Consider the following 18,250-nt stretch of genomic DNA (forward strand, 5'->3'; position numbering starts at 1 on the left):
AGCGCTGCATGTCTTACGTGAGGAACATAAACTGAGGGCGGTCTACAGAAGAACAGCCTTAAGGGTGTGTTCTGCCTTCAGGGCAGTCTCTCAATTAAACATCATCATCAACGGCGCAACAACCGGTATCCGGTGTAGGCCTCCCTTAATAAGGAACTCCAGACATCCCGGCTTTGCGCCGAGGTCCACCAATTCGGTATCCCTAAAAGCTCTCTGGCGTCCTGACCTACGCCATCGCTCCATCTTAGGCAGGGTCTGCCTCGTCTTCTTTTTCTACTATAGATATTGCCCTTATAGACTTTCCGGGTGGGATCATCCTCATCCATATGGATTAAGTGACCCGCCCACCGTAACCTATTGAGCCGGATTTTATCCACAACCGGACGATCATGGTATCGCTCATAGATTTCGTCATTGTGTACACTACAAAATCTCCATCCTCATGTAGGGGGCCAAAAATTCTTCGGAGGATTCTTCTCTCGAACGCCGCCAAGAGTTCGCAATTTTCCTTGCTAAGAACTAAAGTTTCCGAGGAACACATGAGGAGTGGCAAGATCATAGTCTTGTGCAGTAAGAGCTTTGACCCTATGGTGAGACGTTTCGAGCGGAACAGTCTTTGTAAGCTGAAATAGGCTCTGTTGGCTGACAACAACCGTGCACGGATTTCATCATCGTAGCTGGTATCGGTTGTGATTTTCGACCCTTGATAGGGAAAATTGTCAACGGTGTCAAAGTTGTATTCTCCTATCCTTATTCTTCTGCGTGTTTGACCAGTGCGGTTTGATGTTATTGGTTGATTCGTCTTCGGTGTTGACGTTGCCACCATATATTTTGTCTTGCCTTCATTGATGGGCAACCCAAAATCTCGCGCCGCCTGCTCGATCTGGAAGGAGGCAGTTTGTACGTCTCCTCTCAATTAAACACCTCATCTAAATGGGGAGCAATCAACTCCATGATCGCAGTAATCCAGGAGAAACTGCGAAAAACCGAATAAGTGAGAAAGGCGCAGTTACGAACGCTGCAGATAGAAGAAAAGAGACCTAGCTAGGGAGTTAGCTCCACTCCGTGACATAATACCTAATGGTATAAGGGAATAGGGGACTCGGGGGCCGTTTTCAGTGGATAAAAAACCATTACTCTGGCGTGCTCAGGCCAGAGTCTTTTGAAGATTTCCACCTCTTAAAAAAAAAGGCGGACGGACGAACAGACAGTAAACCCATTTTACCGTAAAAACATTATGTTAAACAATCCCATTTTTTAAAAATCAATGATTTAATGAACGAAAACGGAAATTTAAAATAAAGAATAATCTAAAGAGGAAAAGTATCTAAGTTCGACAGACATTTTTCTAAAATAAAAGAAAAAAAACTGACAGTTCGTGAGAAAAAAATACTAAATATGTAAATTGGAAGACTTAACATATTTTACCCATCGACTTGTTCCACCGTTTCAGCAACATTTGCATTTTCAGCCCTACTGGCTTGATGTACCGCATCAGTTTTCCCTAGCACTCTCAGCAAGGGTCGCCTCAGCAGCGCCATCCTCATATGGTACTGTCTCCAAGGTTTCTGCCTCCTTTGGTATTTCCTCCAGAGGTTCTGCTTCATATGATGCCTTTTCTGGAATCATTGCTTCATCAGGAGTTGTCTCTGACTTTTCAGGAGCTATTTCATCTGGAAAACTCTCCGGAACTTCTGTTTCATCTTGTGCTTTTTTCGGTTCTTCATTTGACAGCTTCTCTTCAACTGTAATTCCCTCCTCGGTTATTTCCGTTGCTATTTCTTGTTCCTTCGTAAAAGAAAGTTTCACGTCATTTTTAACCGCTGTTTCATGAATTACTTTCTCCTTTTGAAAAGCTACAGTTTGCTTAGCACTCTCTGTAATGCTTTCTCTTCCTGTAGCACTGACTGCTATATCCTTCACGTCGTCCTGGTTTTTCGTCTTAAAAGTGCCGATACTTGCACTAACACTTGATTTAGATACTTCATGACGCGATTGTGGGGATGTTGCACTCAATTTCGAGCCCTAAATTGATAAAAGTATAATACATAGGAAAATACATATATTGTTTTCCTTGTTTGGTACACTTTCTCAAGAAATATTACCAACATAACCAAAAAAAAAACAATTATACTTACTCGCAGACCTGCAGCAGAAAAGGTTGCTTCTATAAAAAATTGCCTCGCAATCATATCGCGCCATGAATTCTGACGTATAATAACCTATGTATTTGGTGTTGGGTACAATGCAGTTAGGAAAACATATACCTGTATCACCCGAGCCGCCCAATCCACTCTTGGATCCACATTTTCATCCAAAACAAATGATGACTTGGAAACTTTCCGGAAAAGTTGCTGGAGAAAAATCAAAATTTTGGCGTAAAATTTTCTACGAACTTCTAGAATGGGTTCCTTAGAAATAGGACTCCTCACCTGAACTTTTCTCGCAACTAAGTACATTGCATCTATCTGCTTTTGGACCAATAGCTTATCAAGATCTTCCTGTAAATAGTGTACAGGTAAGTTTGTAAATTTGATGAGTATGTAGATGATTTTACCTCAATGTTCCTTGCTAACCTTTCTCGAGTTGCTTGAGTCCCTGCTGGATTAGTAATGGATTGCTGCAAGCTCGCGCGAAAGAGTTGTGATACGCCGGTTACCCGTCGTGAATCCTAAAAATGAAATTCAGTGAAATATAAAAAAGAATACGTGGTTAACATGAATCCTTTGCTTCCTTCAGTTTCAGTCAAATTGGATCGGCTCGCAGCTAAACTATCTGCACATACATATAGTGTATACGTATATGTCTCTTATTAACTCCTTTCCTTATTAATGTCGTTTGCGGTATTTAATGTTCAATGAAGCTGTTTGAATTTCACTACCATCACATTCATGCCTTGCAAGTGTTAAGCCAGCAGCATCGAGACAAGCACAAAGTCAAACGCAAACATTCGTGAATAAGAATCAGGATTGTCACTCAAGGCGCGAGGATCGAAACAATAAGTCCAACCACCGTGACACTCTACCTTCAACCGAAGAAGTTGAAAACCTATACCTTGCCATCGCTTTTCCGTTTGGGCTCCTGAAAATGTAGTCAAATATTTTATATAAGCGGTCGAAACCCTGTGTAGCGAATAGTTGCATACCTCACTTCGTAAGGCCTTCCGAACTTTATAGCCACGGTAAATTGCCTAGAATTGAAAGACAAGTAATATATGTAACTTGGTTTGCTGAGAGATCCATGTGGACTCGTAAAACTAATTTTAAAAAAATCAAGAGCCCTGAAAACCCTAAGACATTATTAGACGCTATGCATAAGAAATTTTTAAAACTCTTAAACCCAATATCGGTGCTCTCGCGAATCCAAACCCAATCGTCAGCAGTCCGCACCACAAAATCCGTTCTGTTCACCCCTGCCGGAACTGAAAAATTCTTCTGATACACTGAAAATGTGCACTTTAAAAACATCACCTTTACGGGAAAGCCTTCATGACAAGTGGTGTTTTGCCCGCCCAAATGGAAGCTCAATTTTTTAATCAAAAGATGACGTCGGGGACAACACACGTGATTACACCATCAACTAAAATTTTGCTGGAAGTATCCAATGATTTAGTTCGCAAACCGCCGGCGATGATAGAGCGCTTCACTGATTTTAAAAGGCCTTAGGTGACAGAGTTGAGTCTGGATAACAAAAAACCCACGTAACTTTTGCGGAAACTGAGGCAAATTGCGCCCACCGGCAAAACGGATAACGTCCTACTTTCAATAAGGATGAAACTAATGCCAACCAAAGTAAGGTGCCCCCTCTCTGCTACCGATAGAGTTAAACTTAAACAATTGGTTGAAGTAGCAGACATTTTTTCGGACCATAATCCGTATCCAAATGTCCTGTTTAGACCGCATGCACAGAAGACATGTGCCGTCGTCAACTAGAAATGAAAGTCTCGTCAAGGAGGGCGCCTCTCCAGATTGAAAAAAAGTATCGCCGAACCAACAGCCTTCAAGGAAGCTGGAAATCAAAAACTTGACGACATCTTTCTGCGAATCATTCTACTAACCGCTGTGGTTACTCGGAACAGTGCCACTATCATCGGAAGTTCAGCGAAAGGGCAGTAAGATGTCGGTCCCCACGTCGATTCAAGCTACAGCGGGTAATACTTTATTCGAATGTGGAGGCGGCCCAGATTCAAGAAGTGCAAGAATTTTCGATATGAAACGCCTAGAACGCGAAATATCGCCGAAATTGAGGGCCAAAATCGAATAAAACTGAAAATTTGGATTTGACCGGGCGGTGAGCCGAAGCAACAGCACCGGAATCATCCTCCCTGCACAGGAGAAGGTGCTAACAGGACCTAAAACCAAGGTGAAACAGCATACTTCAAGGGCTCTGAAAGGAAAACGTGTGGGCAATGGGGAGCCTTGCCTTTAGTATATATATAAATACCTTGGGCACCTTCAGTTTTAAATAAAACCCTTACTCAGTTGGCCGAGTTAGCCAGTATGAATATTCTTCTCGGATTGCCCAAGACATGGACTCAAATTAAAAATCGAACGGTAGAAGGAGAGGTGGTAATGCCGGGCGGATCATCGGAGGATGAGCTGCTGGGAACCAGGAGATAGCAGCCATCTAGGGCTGTGCTGTGCTGAAACCAAGCGCAGGGACCTTCTTGAGCGAGGTTTCAGATTGACTAGCCGTTAACGGACTGGATTCCAGGGAATACCAAATATAGTACTCCTAACCCGAAACCTTCGAATTTGGGAGCTTCTCCAAAAGCATGGGCTGATAAGAATGTCGATCTCCGGAAACCGGCCAAGGACCGCAGGTCCATTAGAGTCCCGCTCAAAGGGCAGTACCACAAGGCTATTCATATCCGCAGCAAGATTGCGAAGAACATTGAAGCCGGTACTGTCAACGTACGGGATGAAAAGGACCTTGTTGAATACCGGGCGACTGTTGAAAAATATTACAGCAAACGTCTGGCACACTATCAAAGTAACCGATTTAAAGGCGAGGTCGAACAAAAACACAAGCGAAGCAGAGTGTTCAAGGGCTCGCAAGCTAAGCAACCTCTGTAAACAGGTAAACATCAACTGCAAGCCGACATGGCCAGGAGTCACTTACATGTAGCGCTGGCGGATGTTGAGGCCAGGCTGTCGGAGATAGTCATCGAGCATCTCCTGAATGCCAATAATGAACACACGGGATGCACTTCATGCTTCGATTCCTATCAAGTGGTCCGTGGGTTCCACGTTATATCATGCTAACACCAATGTTCCATGGACGATTCGTACGTCACTAAGATCAGCGACGCCTGGAAGGGCGTAAAGCTCAAAGTCATACCCTACGACGATATTCCCAGGAGACCGATCGCTTGCAAGTGGTTGCCGGAAATCAGCAAAGATAAAGACAAACTCGTCCAAACCTGCGCCTTTAGAACCCCAGGATTCCCATGGATGCATGGGTAATTACTATGGAGGAGCAACCCCACACAAACAGCCTATCCTTTCTGCTGCATATAAACGGAGATTGCTTGGAGATGCTGGAAAAGATAGACTACAAAGTGCAGTTCAAAGTCCGGAATCCAAAGGGGAAAGCGTTCCTCCACAACACCTGAACTGTTGGAACAAATCATGCTGAGAGGACGCTGATAAATCTGCAGCACGCGAGGTGCGCCTCGGCTAACTGGTTGCCTTCCTTCTGGAGGCAGACATAACATCGCACTAGTACAGAAGCTCTGAATCGGAGGCAATTATTATTATTTATTACACAGCACAAGAGACTCTAATCGGAACAGACCTAGAGCGTGTATCCTCTCGAGAAACAGTCTTCACGATTTTCTGTGTCCGGACTTGAGTTCCAGGGAATTAGTCGTGGTCAAACTGGAGTAGCCGTGAGAGCAGAACGTGTATATTTCCTCATAACCGATCAACTCTCTCAGAAGAACTACAACGTTTGACGATCACCATAGTAACAAATAAGACCAACCTGTAGCCTCTCAGGCTACGACGTCAATGCAAGGCATACCCTTGGGGGCATGTCGGAAATCAACGAAAGAGGTGAGTTATTTTTTAATTTTATTATTAATGCAAATCTATCGATGTGTAGCAAGGGGCAGTATACCAACCTTCTATTTTCGCAGCTCGGAGAAATGTGACGGTTGAGAAAAGGCCCTTGATATCAGCCTACTAACCGACAATGGGTTCCTTAATGTAGAAAACTGGAGAGTATCTGACCAGAGATCTTTATGAAATCATAATTGGATATCTTTCAGTCTAAATCTTCCCGCAAAAGTCTCCAAACCTTTCAGAAACCCCAGGAGAATCGGCTGCAGGAAATTTGATCAAGTTGTCAAGATCAAGCTCTCCAGTGGACAAATTGGCAACATTGGAACAACAGATGAACTGGAGTCAAAGGTCACCGTGGTGAAATGAAGATCTCTCCAGGCTGAGGAAGCTGACCAGGAAGAGCTTCAACATATGCTACAGGCACAAATATTGACAGTCATTCAAGAGCTGACTGAAGAAATACAGGTCGGTCATCAAGACCGCCAAGAGGCGGTCTTGGCCGGACTACTGTCAGAACATGGAAATGGCCAGCAAATCTGCAAGGCTCGGCAAGATTCTGCCCAAGGAACATATGAGCCCATCCTTTCTTAAAAAGTCAGTAGCTGTTGGTCCAGCCGCAGCAGGTATACGAGACCATCAAGTCAAGGCTGGGCTACAAATAGCTTTTCCACATATAAATTTGCGGGCCCACGTGGCACAATGCCAGTCATGCTACAGAAGCAGCAGGAAAGAATTGTGTTGTGGCTATATCTGTTTGAAATACGTACCACAGTCTTAGAGAAGCGCACGAGTGGTTTTCATGTTGAAACTGGGGAGGTGCGGCCCTGGGTCTGCGAAGGACTTTCGATCAATCGGCCTCGCCTCTTTGGTATTGAAGACCCAACAATGCGTCCTGAACCTCCACTTAAGGACGATTATGGAGAGAATGCCTTTCTCTAATACCGAGCATGCTTACCTCAAAGGTAAATCAACAGAAACTGTTCTCGACGGGGTAATTCGCACGGTTGAGCCATCACCCCCATACAAGCAGTATAAACTAGCTACTTTCCTGGATATTCAACAACGTTAGTATCGATACAATCAAGGAAGCCTTGACCAGTATTCAATTGGAAGAGTATCTTACGCATTGGACAATATCCATGCTAAGAACCAGGATAATCCAGTCGGGTCTGGGAGAGGCCATTTTACCAGAGTAGTGTCCGGATAGCTGAATGGTTAGAGCACAAGGCTATCGTACGCGTTCAAACGCGCTGGTCGTTCGCGGTTCAAATCGCGCTGGTGGCAGAGGGATTTGTATCGTGATTTTACGTCGGATACCAGTCGACTCAGCTGTGAATGAGTACTTGAGTCAAATCAGGGTAATAATCTCGGGCGAGCGCAATGCTGACCACACTGTCTCCTACAGTCTACTGTAGTGTACCGTTACGTTCTTGAATGAAGTGCTCTAACACACTTCAAGGCCCTGATCTGATATGGATTGTTGCGCCAACGATTATTATTATTAGTGAATAGAAGCTAAACGGTCATAGTAACATCCTAGATGAAGTACTTCGGGAAATCTAGACATTCCCCATGAACTACACCACATGCAAGTAAAATTTCACAAGAAACTTTACTGCGGACTTTGCAACAAGGGCAGAGTGGAAGACCGGCGGTATTCTTCACCGACGAATCAAGGATGGTTTGTGGAGTCGGTGTGGGAGTTTTCTCGAATACACACTGTGTATCCGAATCGTACGGTCTCCCAGGTTTCACCGGTGTATTCCAAGCGAAAGTACTGGCGAAACTGGAAGCCTAGCGAATGGTGCGAGCCCCAAGCGAAGGTTCACCGTCTGTGCAAGTCAAGGAGAATTTGGGCTGCTTGTGACAAAATCCGATTGCAAGAGCTCTTGTGCCAGCCGCGTGCAAATGCATACATGATTGCAGCGCCTATTGGGGATTCCAGAAATTTTAGAAATTAGAGGAAATTAAAAACTTTCGCAGCCCCTTGACCGTAAAAATTGCAAAAATTGGAAAAATTCAAAATCATCGTATTGCAGCTGGAGACGCCTCGTTCGCACGGTGAGGTAGCACAGTGCAAATTTTTATCATATATATATATATATAAACTTAAGGGAGGTTTCTAGACAATTTCTGAAAAAGATAGTGACACATTTTTAGCTTCATTTAAGTATATATCTGTATGAAGTGTATTTTGGGGCCTTGACACTATACAGAGACTGCTTCATAGTTTTTTGAGGGTTGGGCAGTTCCTGAGAATGGCCTGGGAAAAAAATGAATTATTTTATAGAACCCGCATTCCCTTTTTTCAACAAATGTCACAACTAGGACCGAATTAAGAATATGCACATAAGAACCACTAGGATGGGATAAACTTTCGATGGTTGCACTTACCTGAATTCTGGTTGCAGCTTCTTCATTGCTAAGTTGCTGGTTCTGAAAAAAACAATGGCATTAAATATTCAGCTCCTACTTATTCTGCACATAGTTACATACCTTAAACATCCTTCTTCGCAATCTTTCTTCACGTTTCTTTCTCTACAAATAAAGGACAAGAAGATAAGGTTAAATAGAAGTAATATTATTATAGAATGGGGAGTTCAAATGAAATGAAAAAAATGTAAAGCCTGCGATTAGGTCGGGTCATTTACTCAGTTAGCGCTGATTACTTTTTTCGCAAACTAATAAATCGTAAAAGGAGGCAATCACAATCATGGAACTTGTATCTTTATTCTGGTGTTGAGGTGGAGGCAGCTCCTCTAACATTCTCGGTCCACAATTTTGCGGTATTACCCACACTAGACAAGTGTTAAAAAGTATCAATTATTATTCCGAAAATATATCTAACACACGAACGGGTGCTGTGCCAACTACTGCAGCATGACCTGTGCCGAAGATCTAACTGAATTACGTCAGTAGGCTGTGGAAACGAAGTCATCTAAGGAAACGTGGAGATCTAGACAAAAGTAGTTAGCTACAAAACTGCTTCGTTTTCCCTAATGGGGGGGAGGGGGGGAATGATGATCAAGAACCTTGGCTTGGGATCGAAAAAGGTGGCGATTTTATCGTTCCAACCAACGGTCATGCCTTGATTCGCACGGTTCACAAAACTAGAAACATCAGAAACATTTCCGTTCTCTGATACACAGGCTTACATCCAACCTTATCCGATATATATGACTATCAGACATCCAGATCTTCCCTCCAGATCAGAAATAAATCACCCGGAGAAGGACATTTTCGGGAAAAGGGAGCCACATTGATTGAGCAGTCACTGTCTTAGTGGTTAAGAATCCCACACACTGAGGTATCCAAACCAATGTTTTTAAAGGTCTCCACCTCCTAAAAAAATGCAGAAGCTCAAGCAAAACTACAAGACTCAAGGCTGATTGAATCAAGGCCCCTGGATGAGCTCACCACAAAGACGGAGTTTTATGAGGCCCTAAGCTCTGTTTAAGTTCAGCAGATGAATCCAATGTTATAAAATAAGAAACGCATACAGTGGTACTCAGATGGCCACAATAGTGCTCCCAATTGACGCGCGAAAAAAACTGTTGCTTCTAAGAAAATTTTCATCAGCTGACCTAGTTCTCGGCTAAGAGAATAGACATCACCTAACGGGTGTTTCATATCCATCTTCCACATCTGGAAGGGCACATCGCAAGAAACTGCTCGAGAAAATTTGATAGCTCTAAGTTGTACCGAAAATGTGGGAAGAAACGTCATACTACCAAAGGTTGCAATAGTAATCCCAAATGGTTGCTATGCTGAAAAACAAAGAACAGTGACCCTGATCATATCCCAGCCAGCAATAGATGTCCGGTATTCAAGAAGGTCCTCCGTATTTTATTTCTTATACCAAAACTTGAGCTATTGCCAGGCAACCCAGGACGTACCTTTTCAAACTGTACTCGGAAATGAAATTGATGTTGACAACATTTGGGTATCCCTGGGGAAACCGATCCAGAAGAAGTCACAGGCCGCGAAGAACATTGTTGAAAATAAAGCCCCAGGCTCAGTTTTCATGCCGGATAAAGCACTGTTAAGGGGCGCAAGAGAGTCCCAAATTGGTTCTCTCAAAAAATTGCCGCGTTCTTTAATAGGGATTTTCTCAAAAAAAGGAAAAGTAACAAAAGCTAGTATAAACCCCGAAACTAAATTAGCCTTCAGCCGATCCTTCATCTTTTAGGTCTATTAAGCGGCATTAGTATCACCACACTTTTCGAACGAGTCATATACAATAGGCATATTGAACAATCAACACGGTTTCACAAGCATTGATCGTCGATCTTTTTCTGTGCTTCTGCTCCTCAGAGCAGTGGCATTTACCGGCTTCGCAGAGGTCGTGATTTTGACAAACGATCCAATTTAGGAAATCAGATCTTGGGTTGAATCACCAAACAAAGGACATCGATCAAAATTACCATACATTCGCAACCATAGCTGAAATACCTGGGAGTCAAGATTGACAAAAACTAAACTTCAAACCACATATCGAAAGATTAGCAACAAAATCATCCAGAGACGCCCCAGGCAATGTCGGCGACTCCTTATGTCGAGAGTTGTCAGCTCAATTTTGCTTTATGCAGCCACTGTCTGGGTCTCGGCATTGGAGCATAAAACAAATAAAAAAAATTACAGGCCCATACCGATCGAGTGCATTTCGGATATCGTACACTTTTACCCTACAATATCATACGAAGCAACATGTGAGAAAGCAGGAATGGTCCCTATCGTCATCTTCGCGAACAAAGGGCGACGCCTTTGACCCAACATACGCAATCAGCGAATCCAAAACCTATCGTCTTCAATTGAAACAATACTGGAGTAGCAGCAGAGATGGGCCGATTCACTTGGATGCAGGATCAATGGATTAAACGACGCGGAGAAATTAGCTAAGACCTAACCCAATTTATAAGTGGATACAGAATACCAGGATACCATTACCACTTCAGGCGGGACGACTCTTTATATTGCCCGACATGCGATATGATTACGGAGCCGGAACGTAGTTGTTACCTGAGACTATCATGGACCACATACTAGACCCTGAAGCGTCTTGAAGGGCAGTTGGGGAAACGAATAAAGGCAATTTATAATATGCTGAGGGAGCCAGGGTTTTGGAGGGAGGTGATAAATAACAATGCAAGCCGCAGTTCGTAACTGATTTTGCCCCGTAATGAAATGGCCGTCCCCCGGTGTAAACGAAGGAGAAGAAAAATGTTTTAGTAAGTTGAAGTGTCATCTAACCCTACGACAGGAATTGTTGAACCTTTTTAGACAATGAATCGATTTCAGTAAGGTAAGTAAGTACTGCCTTTGCCGAAACCTACAATAAATAAAAAAACAAAGCAATAATACCTCTCATTATTATAGAAATTAATTAATAATCAGCGGGAAACCATAAAATGAGGAGAAAGAGGAATTTGAACTCCGTTCGGACTCGTTTAATGCACGACGTCGAAACCGCTAATCGTGGGACGGTTCAATGTATAGATGTCATGATGATCAGGAGCATGGCTCCGCCTGTTATAGCTGTTTCGCCACAATCTAGGGGGAACACCTCAGCAGGTTCGCGTAGGCAGTCGATGCAGTGGACTGAGAATATCACCCTACAATTCTAAAGAACATGTATAGAATTTTCGGAAATGGATCCTTTGCACAGACCAGATATTCACAGGCTTTATGCATCTCCAGCAACTCCGGGAATGCTATCGCAAATCAAGATGAGATTGCATATCGACTGTCTGTTCATAAGTCGCTGCAGGACTTATTGTGATGCAGTTGGGACACCGAAAGATCTACCATGGAAAATTCGTCTGGAACGTCGGCCTGACTCATTAAGGCAGAACATTGCTAATCTAATTACAACCAGCACTGGCAATGCCATCAAGCGGGTCAAGAATAATATACAAAGAATTTACCGGAACTATGCCATCCTCAATGACGATGAGCTAAAAACAACTCGAAGAACTAAAGGAGCTCTGGTTTAGATCGGGTGCCAAATTTTTGTTATAGAATGTTTTCCAGTATACATAGTCGGCTGGCAATTGGCATAAATCAGATCATTAGCCGGCCAGAAGGATCCCTAAAAAGGACACCGTGCAGGACCCCCCACTAGACCGATTACTTAAGAATCAACCCTCTATAAGTTCATAACATCGTTATAAACGGAAGCGTCAATAAGCACCTTCGTATCCAACAACATTCTGTTCGGGTAGCAGAAAGCCTGTCGATTCGGGTCAAGGGATTGCAAAGATCGACTCGGTTGTTGTAAGATAAGCAACTAGAGGCCAAAGATGTCTTTTTATTTGCTATATCGCCAAGGCTTTTGACAGACTAATAGTTTTTGGCGACAGTGAAGGAAGGGTAGCATACCAACTTGTAAGTGCAGTCATCTGAGGATGCCAACGCTCTACATACGAAGGTGCATCTTCCAAAGGGTTCATTGAGTCCTCTTTGGTTCTACATGGCCCTTAACCCCGTTCATGGCTATATGCTGGCACTGGTGAAGACCTTGATATAGCAAATAAAAAGACCTTAGAAATCTGTAGCGACGAGTAGTTTAGTTGTAAAATTCAGATGAAATTTGGATTAGACAAGTGTTGAGTCCAAACCATCCGCAAAAGTCATCACAGCCCACATACCAGCCATAGCATTATTGACCTCCATATCTGAGGTATGATCGAGTCAGACTTCTACAAATACCTAATAATTTTGCAAGGAACTCATGCTGGAGTTAAATCTTTGGATAAAGAATCAAATAAGCGCACCGAATGTATTCGCTATCGCTTCATTGAGTTACCCTTTCGAAATATGACCGTAAATCAAAATCGAGCTGGAGCTCTTTGTAAGGCAGATTGTGGACTAACTCCACTTAACTTGAAGGGTAGATCTTTCAATCCTCTAAGTGGGGCGAAGTCAGACCAAAAATCGATCCATGAATGGAAGTTGAAGGCAATGCACGACAAACACATGAATTGTCTTTGGAAGCCAATTGTCGATTTGCATTTGTCCACCAGATGGCCATGTACAGGGGAGCTCTTTGCTGGAAAGTGCTATTCAGGATGGCGTGGTCGCCATCCGAACTAGGAGTCCTTTCTTTATGAAAAACTACAGACGGAGAAGGATGAAGACGCGTCTCCCGCGCCTAAAAACGAGACAAAATGTATAATACCAACTGATCCTCCAGGTTGGGATTTGGGTAGGGCTGACAACCCTACACGGAAAACCGATGTAAGGAAGCCACGAACGGAGCCTCGGACGCGATGGAACTTACAACGACGAACCCGGCAACGGCCACCACCACATATAGGAGAAACAGCCCGTTCAATTCATCGGCTTAAAAATTATAAGTCGCCAGGATCCGATGGAATTACTGCCGAATTAGTTAAATATGGAGGCGATCAGTAACACCAAGTGGTTCATCAACTTGTGCTCAAGGTATAGGACAGTGAATGAATGCCTGACGATTGGCAACGAGAGATAATCTGTGTCATACACAAAACGGGAAAAAAGGGATAGCCCCATACGCTCAGAATATCATTGGCCCATACCAAAGAGGCTTCACTCCAGGCAAATCAGGAACAGATCAAATTTTCTCTCTGCGGCAAGCGATGGAAAAACTGATGGAATAAGAACAACAGTTGCACCATCTATTCAACGACTTTAAAGCCGCCCATGATAGCATAGCCAGCTAAAACTGTACACGCCATGACAGAATTCGGTATCCCGACGAAATTGATAAGAGTGACTAGGCTGACCCTGACCAATGTGCGAGGCCAGAGAAAAGCAGCAGGACCACTATCAACACCATTCGACTATCATGCTTCCTCTTTAACCCGGCCCTCGAGAAAGTGATCCGTGATGCTGAGGTAAATGCGAGTGGTACGATCCTCTTTAAGTCCAGCCAACTACTGGCCTATGCTGAAGATATCGACATCATGGGAAGAACGACCCGAGACGCCCAAACTGCCTTCATTCAGAACGAGCAGGCGGCGATTCACGCGAGACCTTGGGCTGCACATCAAGGCAAGACAAAATATATGGTGGCAACGTCAGCACCGAAAACCAACCAACCAACATCAAATCGCACTGGCCAAACGGGAAGAATAAAGATAAAAGACTACAACTTTAAGACCGTTGATAATTTCTCCTATCTAGGATCGAAAATCACAACCGATAACAGCTACGATGATGAAATCCGCACACGGTTGTTGTCAGCCAACAGAGCCTATTTCAGCTTACAAAAACTGTTTAGCTCGAAACGTCTCACCATGGGGTCAAAACTGTTACTGTACAAGACTATGATCTTGCCAGTCGTCATATATTCCTCGGAGAGAACGGGGAGGAGGTTTTTAGCAAGAAGAATTACGAACTCTTGGCTGCGTTCGAGAGAAGAATCCTCCGAAAAATTTTAGCCCCCGACATGAGGATGGACGATTCCGTAGCCTAAATAACGACGAAATCTATGAGCGATACCGTGACCGTCCGGTTGTGGATAAAATCCGGCTCAATAGGTTACAGTGGGCGGATCACTTAATCCGTATGCATGCGGATGATCCAGCCACGAAAGTCTATAAGGGCAATATCTATGGTATAAAAAGAAGGCGAGCCACACCCTGCCTAAGATGGAGCGATTGAATTGGTGGACCTCGGCGCAAAACCGGGATGTCTGGGGTTCCTTATTAAGGCAGGCCTAGACCGGATGCCGGTTGTTGCGCCGTTGATGATGATGATGATGACAGGTGTTAGAAATATATACTACATAGCTCTAACCGCTGAGCCACCGGGGCACCACAACATCACTGGACTGATAGTCCTCTCTCCTTCTCCTTCAATCTGGTATCATCTTGCATAACCAGATAATTACGCTAGGAAAAGACCCAATGGGGTTTAGATTCAGGCGTCTTCGTGGCTCACTAGGCGGTTTTTTTACAAAAAATGTTGAATCTACTTACAATTTTCTCTTGGTTTTGCTTATAAAGACGATAAACTTTTTGAATTACAGTCGCCGACTTAACTTCCTGTTCTGAGAAAATCAGACTCTTATCTTGTTGTTCCTTTATATCTGAGCACAAACCCCGGGGCCGAAACTTTTTTTGGATAGAATGACGCCGATAGAAAGCCTTAAATAGAGGAGACCAGTTACTTCAAGCAGCATTTAACTACTAGATGTGATAGCTTACCTGTATCTTAGTTGCCGCTTTATCCATTTTTTCGAAAGAAGGTACTTTATCAGCATAGTGCTTGCAAGTCGAAGCCACCAATGGCCACACATCATGACCGCAAACGTAGGCCATCTAGAGTTTGAAAGGTACTTTGTTATCGTGCAGAAATATCTTTCAACATTTGCGTATTAATAACCCTTATTAAAACCAAATTGCCTTACTTTCAAATAGTCTGAGTATTTACGGAAAAATTCCCGGAAAGCAACTCGAACCGCTCCCTTCACAGTAAGAAGCTCTTCCTCTTTAAAGTTGCACTTCTCCACCAATTCTTTAAAAAGTCGATATTCATCAAACTCGGGACTCTGAGGCGCCATCTTTTCTCTTTCTTTAAGGTAACTTCGAAATGCGCCTTGAATGACCTTGGCAGCATTTGAAGCTCTTTGAAAATCTATCCCATTCGTGCGGAGGAGGTCGCTTATAATTAGACTTGATTCTAAAATTTCATCGAGAACTTCCACAGAAACTTTGGTAAAATTGAAAAAAATATCCCTTAATGTTATCCATTTTTTTTTTCAAGTTATCAAGATACCTTTGGCTTTTTCCCTGGTCTCCAACAAAGCGCCCAAATAATCTGCAATAAACTTGTATATCTCGCCATTCTCCGGCTGCTTCTCCAGGACCCTACGGGCTATGTCGGCCATTAAATCAGGTAGCCCTGGTGGTATGTTAGTTCTGGCCTCCTTGCGTTTTTGCTGATGCAAAAAGTAATTCATGGTGGAATTTAAAAGACTTTTAAATTATGGCTCTTATGTTTATATAGAACGACAGATAATATTCCGTTCTAAAGATAGATACAAAACATTCGATAATTACCAAACAAATTGAAAAGATGTTGTTTCCAATTCTCCTATCAGTTGAATGAAATTTTTATTTCTGACAGAAACAAGTTCAATAAAACAGTGAAACCTATTTTTGATAAAATTCATTGCATATGCGTTTAAACACATCGTTATTTGTTGTCTATCTGCAAGTAGGAGGTTGATGAATGCTAAGGAACGATGTCAGCCCAACAAAGGAATCTACCATTGTCAACCAAACCCATCAAGAGGAAGGAAAAAGAAGTGACAATTTATGACCCTCTGGGATAGTATAGATCCGTGGCCGAAAGTGGATTGGTACCCACGACGGAGCATAAAACCCGGTCAACGCCTGCTAAGCCAGCACCAACAGCTCTACTAGCAAAGCTTACCTCCACCTCCATGCGATGATCGCTTGATGTTCTTTCTTAATGCAACCTGGAGATGGAGAAGGATGAAGGTGAATCTCCTACGTCCAAAAACCAAACAAACTGTATCAACTGATCCTTTAAATTGCGGGTTGGATAGGACTGACAACACTACACAGACAAAGAAGGGTGCGGACTCACGAAAGAACCTCAGATACGAAAGAGATTCGGCGAGTGACCCGCAAGGGAGGCGGCATTTTCCCATGGAACGTACACTTTCTGTATTGAAAAAGAACTGACAAATAGCTTGCTAATACCCTGTCCCAAAGTAAAAGCGTTACAAGGGATGCACTGAACTAGGAACGGTTTCTTGGAAAAACCACTACACCGTATAGTATATAGTAAATACCGTATAGTAAAAAAATGGAACCTGCTACTATTGGCTGTGAAAACATAAGCGAAAGGCTGGGCACTCCGTGCTTGCGAAGCAAATATAAGCCTCATTAACGCTCACGCCTCTAGAAAGGAGACTGCAGAGATACCATCTAAGAGGCAGTAGAACGAACCCTCGAAATCTGCCCCGGTGTGATATTAACAGCCAAGTAGAGACCTGTATTCAGGAAATGCATCAGAAACCATAGCTTACATAAAAGTACCAACACTGACTGCGGATTATCCAACTACTAGTATTGCACGAAATGGCTGTTTGCGCGGAGGTCGTCCACAAACAAACTTGGATCTCTCTAGACAGGCCCACTTTCAACCAAATTGACCATGAGATAATCAAACACCGCCGCTTCCAGGCTTTGATAAATGTCAAAATATATAGTACTCCGAGCTCGCATAAAAACCCCACCTCAGATTACCCCTGACAATCAGGTGGGAGTGAACACTGAAACAATTAATAAGAAAGTGCTTCGTAACACCTATAAGGATAAAATGGGTGCTGCAATGACCAACCTGGAGATGATGCACCGACTTATGATCTTCACAGCTACTTGAAAAACATTATAATTGATACAGCCATAAACATATTTGGCCCCAGTCGCACAAGAAGTCGGAACGACTGGCTTGATGAACAGAACGAAAAAATACCTCATACCGGGCAATACAGCACTCTCAAAGAACGCGGGCACACGCAGAGCTTGTCAAGAATTGCATCGTGTGGAGAAGCGACTTCACAGACCTGCTTGACCGGATAGCCCCACACGCCCATTACATCATCGACCCATACCAAAGAGGCTTTACTCCAGGGAGTTCAGCAACATATCAGATCTTCCCTAACAAATCAGACTAAAACTCACTGAGGAAGAGGGCAAGACTAACTAGGCTAGCCCTGAACAATGTGCAAGACCAAATAAAAGCAGCTAAATCACTCTCGAGACCATTCCACATCAACAATGGTCTAAGATAAGGGGTGCGTAATTGTACATCCTTTTTAACCTGGTCCTTGAAAAAAATAGGGGGAGGGGGGAGAGAGAACAACCAGAAATGTACAAACTGCTTTCAGAGAAGCAACAGCATCAAATGGCTACGGTTAAATGAGAACAATAAAGATAGGATACTAAAACTTTGAGGCCGTTGATAATTCCCCTTATCTATAGATGAAAATTACAACCGATAACAGCTATGACGATGAAATGTGATGTTGGCTGCCAACAGAACCTACTTCAGCGTGCAACAACAAACGGAACAGCTCACCATAGACTCAAAGCTCTTACGGTACAAGACAATGATCTCGCCAGTCCTCATTATCTTAGGAAGATTTTTGGCCCCCTATAAGAGGGAGG

The 18,250-nt window shown here is 43.3% G+C and overlaps 1 protein-coding gene across 3 annotated transcripts; it reads right to left on the minus strand.

Moving 5' to 3' along the window:
* Nucleotides 1-1,328: 1,328 nt before the first annotated feature.
* LOC119659622 lies at nt 1,329-16,193 on the minus strand. Of its 3 annotated transcripts, none has more exons than XM_038067822.1 (14): nt 16,109-16,193; nt 15,825-15,987; nt 15,457-15,758; nt 15,254-15,367; nt 15,026-15,193; nt 8,562-8,603; nt 8,460-8,501; nt 3,146-3,190; nt 3,055-3,081; nt 2,558-2,671; nt 2,433-2,501; nt 2,268-2,354; nt 2,139-2,207; nt 1,329-2,025 (listed from the first exon to the last, which is right to left on the minus strand). In XM_038067822.1, exons 2-14 carry the CDS (start codon nt 15,934-15,936, stop codon nt 1,495-1,497), a joined length of 1,722 nt encoding a protein of 573 aa, XP_037923750.1. In that variant the 5' UTR covers nt 15,937-15,987; nt 16,109-16,193; the 3' UTR covers nt 1,329-1,494. The 3 variants fall into 3 exon arrangements, with proteins under 3 accessions (XP_037923750.1, XP_037923749.1, XP_037923747.1); XM_038067821.1 differs by lacking the exon at nt 16,109-16,193 and having other exon boundaries at nt 1,329-1,788; nt 1,840-2,025; nt 15,825-16,100; XM_038067819.1 differs by lacking the exon at nt 16,109-16,193 and having other exon boundaries at nt 15,825-16,100.
* Between the last annotated feature and the right edge of the window lie 2,057 nt (nt 16,194-18,250).

The sequence above is a fragment of the Hermetia illucens genome, chromosome 6, assembly GCF_905115235.1.
Source record: "Hermetia illucens chromosome 6, iHerIll2.2.curated.20191125, whole genome shotgun sequence".
Lineage (NCBI taxonomy): Eukaryota > Metazoa > Arthropoda > Insecta > Diptera > Stratiomyidae > Hermetia > Hermetia illucens.